Below are 5,000 nucleotides of genomic sequence, written 5' to 3'. Positions count from 1 at the left end.
GGTCATGATGGTGTCCCCAACTGATCCTTCGGGAATTCAGCTCCCTTATCATGCAAATGTTTTCTTTTGTTTCGGTGGGAAAGTAAGGCTACTGATCACGCGAGTGAAAACACTATTGTTGGTTTTCATCATGTGATCAACCGCCATGTTTTTCAACGAAAATAAAAGAAAACGTTTGCATAATAATAATAGAGTTCAATTCCCAGAGGATTGGTTCGGAACACAAATATGGCCGCCGTTTCTTTGTTTAGGGGCACAAACATGGCGGCTGTAACGTCAGAGAGTAGAGTGAAGTGTATTCATTCTTCGGAAATTTCGCTATTTCCCCCCATCCCTTAACGCAACACGTTTGAGGTTCTTAACGTAAAAACAATACAAGTTATTTACTCCTGGGACTGTATCATTCTTCAGTGAACTGGATATTCATTGTTTAAATGCATATTACCCCCCAAAATGACCTGTATTATGGGATTAGTGAAAATACCGAATAAGAATGTTCGAGCCTTCAGACACAGTTACCCTAACTTTGACCCAACTGGGATCAGAACTCATCATGATTGAAAAGATTGTTCTAATGGAAACTGGCAAAACAACAAAGTGGTAGCATCGAAGCACAATGGCTCCAACTCACTGCTAAAACCTCTATCGGTTTTTTTGTTAAGGTATAATCTTTAAAAACACGGGATTATTATCATTAGCCCTGGGAAATCGCCAACTGAGGGATTAATTCAATCTCAACTCGACTTATTCCAACGTTTCCTTTAAGTTGGGACGTGCGCTACCATACGGCATACAAAGCCGCAAAAAAGCGACTGTCTAAAAGATGCAAGCGATAAAAAGGGTGGTGACCATTACCAGCTATATGCATTGACATTATAAAAATCACAATTTTGGCCTTTTGACAACCGCCCTAAATGAACTGTTCTCTCGTAAAAGACTAAAGATGGACTCCACACAAAGTGACGGCCTTTGGCGATATTGAAGGCCACATGATGTTAAGCTATCTACACACAGGTGATTCACCTACAAAATTGAAGAGAAAATCACTTTGCAGACCAGGTTGGTACATCGACATAAACGGAAATGTGTAATACATAGTTTTTGACAATATGCTATGTCCACGGGCGCAAATGCTCCAGGCGAACACAAATCCATTTGACTGTTATATATTATCATTTATCGTCTTGGCTTGACGCTGTCTGAACTACTGCTGCTCGAGTCAGACTCCTCTTCACTGCCACTGCTGCTGCTAGAATTGCTACTGCTTCCACTGATACTGTCGCTACTGTCATTGCTATCATCCTCCGAGCTGCTTTCACTACTGGTGTTTTTCCTTTGGGGTCGTTTCTCGACGGTTCTTCTCTTACTCGACTTCCCTTGAGCGACTCTGAAACAATCAAGAAAGAGATGCTTTTTGATCTAACAGCTCGCAAGATACAACTAGAGGAAAACTCTGCAACACGTATTTCATATGAAAAACGAAGAGCCATAAACACACCCAAGACACCAACGCAACAAAAACTAAACAGAAACTTAACATCTGGAAAAAATAGGTCTGTCAGGAGACAACACACAGGCTGCTCTGCTTGGTAAAGTTCAGCAGAAACACGTCCAAGGCTGAAAGCCTGACGCGTGGTCACATACACTCGTTTAGTTAGCACTTTCAAAGTTTTGTCAGTTAAGCTACGGTGGAGGGGCATTTAGTGAGTAAGCATCCGTTAGTAGTCGAGACAGCTGCATTCAACATGGAAATATGTCACTACCTTTTCTGCGGAGTTTCCGGCTCATCACTCTCTTCGGATTCATCTGAAGACTGACTCCTCTGAACAGAAGAGTGCTTACGCTCTTCTGCTTTGTTCCGTCTGCGGTCAGGTGATGTACTTGGACTTCTTCGGCGTCTCTGTGCAGGACTGGCTCGTTTTGGTGACAGACGTACTGTTGCCCTATTCCTTCGAGGTGATGGACTTCTCGATGGTTCACGTCGGCGATGAAGCCTCGGAGGGGAGCGCCTAGGGCTGCCTCTCTGTTTTCTTGCGGGACTTCTACTCGGCGGCCGAATTGAGCTTCGAACAGGGCGAGGACTTCGAGATCTGTGTCTCTTTACAGCAGGGCTTGGACTTCTCCTTCTCGGTGGGGAAGAGCTAGGAGATTGTTGGCGTCTACGAGGTTGCCTGGAGGGGGAAGGACTCCTACTGCGACTTTTACTTCTGAACGGGCTTCCTCTTCTGAGCTGCCTGTTGAAGCCTCGGGAAGGACTTCCTGATCGCCGCATCCGAATTGGAGGACTGGAATTCCTCCGGTTTCTCGGCGGGCTTCTGCTGCTCGAGTGTTGACGCCTCCGTGGTGGAGCTGGTGGGGAGCGACTAGGGCTTCTTTTCGGGCGCTGATTAGCATTTCTTGAAGGCTGACGCCGAGAAGGAGATGAAGTTTGCCTTCGGTTATTTCTAGGAGGCGATGCACTTCGGGATGCAAAACGTTGAGGCGCAGGACTATCTGACCTTTGCCGATCGGTTCCTTCTCGGGATCTACTCCGGCTCTGATTTCTGTTACTCTTCCGGGTGCGAACAGGACTTGGGGCTGTCCTTCTGCGTATGGGAGGTGGACTTGGGCTTTTCCTTGGTCTCTGCCCTCTGCGTATGGGAGACGGACTTGGGCTATTACTTGGTCTCTGCCTTTTTGGAGATGCCTCGTCTCTTGAAGTCTGTTTACTGGGCTTAGCAGAAGAGAAAGTTGCACTGCGACCGTCTGGGGACTGCTCTCTCACATTATGAGGCGAAGGGGAGGGCTCTTTCTGAACCAATGGCTTTTTTGTCTGTCGTGAACCTTTTTCACTGGTGCCACTATCAGACGATTCACCATCAGAACGTGACTCTGACTCTGATGAACTACTGGAGGAGCTTTCCTCTGAACTGGACGACCGTTTGGATTGGGCTTTAAGCTTGGATGAAGTTTCGTGCTTTAACTTCCTTTGGTTATCTCCTGATACATCGGGCTTCTTCGGAGTGGGCTCTCGAGATGGAGATTTGCTTGGTACTCTGACCTTAGGCCTCCTCTCGCCAGCTGGAGATGTTCGTCTCAGTGCATTTCTGGGCTTTCTCGCATCTCTAGGAGGACTTCCAGATTCCCGTCGTTGACGACTTTTTCTATTGTCCAAAGATGGCGATCGCTGCTTCTGCCTCTGAAACCTGTTCTCATCCCTTGACGAACTACGTCTTGGCCTTTTTTTCTCCGGCGTAGTTTCACGTCGAGAGCGATTCGCTTCAATCCTAGAGGCATTCCTTGACTCATCATTTTCTTTCTCTTCAACTTGTCTCTTTTCCTCTCTTTCACGAGAGCCTCTTCTTCTATCAGCAAACTGTGCTTGTTCGGGGCTTGAACTTGCTCTCCTACCCCTTCTGCTCGATGCCTCCCGAAAGTGCTCTTTGCCTTTCATGGGGCGTTTCTCTTCAGAGGGACTCCGAAAATCTCGCCGTTTTCCTTTTTTCCTCTCGACAGGAGACTTTTCTTCCGAGTTTGAACCACCATCATGACGTTGGCGTCTTCCAACATTTTCGTTTTCTTCTGATCGTCTACGACGAGTTTCACTGTTGCGAATTTGCGTTTCTTTTTCCCTTGCCCTGTCATCTGGTGAGCGATCCTCCTGCGCATGCGTCCGACCATAACGAGAGCGATTATCCCTTTCATTGACCTGATCCTGCTCAATGTATTTTTTGTCGTCATGACGAGCCCCTTTATCCTCTCTTCTCTTTTCCTCGCTTCTATATTGGTGATGGGATTGTTTCTGGGGAGACAATCTCTCTGAAGAAGACGACCTTTCTCTGTGGTACTTTTTCTTTCTCTCATTTTCCTTTGAGCGGCTACGTTCCTTTTCTCTTCTGTGTTCTCTTTCATCTTTCGTCTGTTTCCCCTTGTTGCGCTTGGCAGGGCTCTCACTCTCCGATTCGCTGCAGGGGAAAGTACATTGCAACCAACATAAGACAAGTGCTAAAGAGGAATCGTGGTGTGGAAAGCGTACACCAAAAGACGACGACGAACGGTTTATCAATTTTGTACCCAGTGTGATTTTTCTGATGATAACGGGGACATGTCAGGAAACTGGCAACTAAATCAAGCGAAACGTAAAACTAGCTTCATAAAACATTCAACCAAGGTTTGAATAAAACAGCAAATAAGAAAGGAGGCATGCACATGTTGGCCGCCATCTTGGATTATCTTAGCAGCCTGGCAACCTTTCGGGACGTCATTGAGCTCAGCTGATAACACTTTTCATAAGCAAACACCTCGACTGAGACATATCGCTTTGAACCAGAGCGCGTTCATAAAGGAATAGTGTGTCGTGCGTCAAGGAAACAGTCGGTGAAGTGATCCGAAAGACCTCTTTTGCAGTCTCTTTCGGACCTATTTGAGCAATTTATGTTGCTGAACAAAAAGGTATGACTGGAATACGAAGAATCTCAACAGCTTTGGGTGTTCAAGCTTCCCGCTAAACTCCAGGTTCAGCTCAATGACGTCATGAACATGCCACCAGGTTGCTAAGCTAATTTTAAGATGGCGGCGATCGTGCGGGATTTCACCCTACTTTGACGAAGGATTTAGTAAGGTTAGAAAGCTCCTTGGAAGCTGAAACTTCGGGAAATACATTATCTTCACACTAACTTCCTACTGCGAGACGGTACCATTTTGGTGTGAACTTCTCCTTTAACAGTTTTTCAAAGGTTATCTCTGCTGTATGTAAATAAGGTATGTCCGACAGAGTGTTGGTTAAAAGTAATTTCTGGGTTGATAAGGTCAAGTTGCGTAACGAATAGGCCATTCCGGAATTGCGCAGGGACCTGGGGCGAGATTCAACTCTGAACCAATCTATATAATTACACCATCACATGAAAGATAGCGACGCTGAGATTGGCCATCTGTCCAAGTTTGATGCTTTTAGGTTGAACAGAGACCAAGTTACGCACTTTAAAACATAGTTAACAATCCATACAAAAAATTTTCGAGTT

The 5,000-nt window shown here is 45.9% G+C and overlaps 1 protein-coding gene across 2 annotated transcripts in view; it reads right to left on the bottom strand.

The window, feature by feature from the left end:
• Positions 1–744: 744 nt before the first annotated feature.
• LOC137974672 (serine/arginine repetitive matrix protein 2-like) overlaps positions 745–5,000 on the bottom strand; it is a 16,229-nt gene continuing 11,973 nt past the window's right edge. For both annotated transcript variants that reach the window (XM_068821607.1, XM_068821609.1), the window contains 2 exons: positions 1,764–3,944; positions 745–1,387 (listed from right to left, as the gene is read on the bottom strand). In XM_068821607.1, the coding sequence (XP_068677708.1) occupies positions 1,177–1,387; positions 1,764–3,944 (2,392 nt within the window). In that variant the 3' untranslated portion in view covers positions 745–1,176. The remainder of the gene's footprint in view (positions 1,388–1,763; positions 3,945–5,000) is intronic.

The sequence above is a fragment of the Montipora foliosa genome, chromosome 11 (assembly GCF_036669935.1).
Source record: "Montipora foliosa isolate CH-2021 chromosome 11, ASM3666993v2, whole genome shotgun sequence".
NCBI lineage: Eukaryota > Metazoa > Cnidaria > Anthozoa > Scleractinia > Acroporidae > Montipora > Montipora foliosa.
This window is presented reverse-complemented; position numbering and strand designations above follow the sequence as displayed.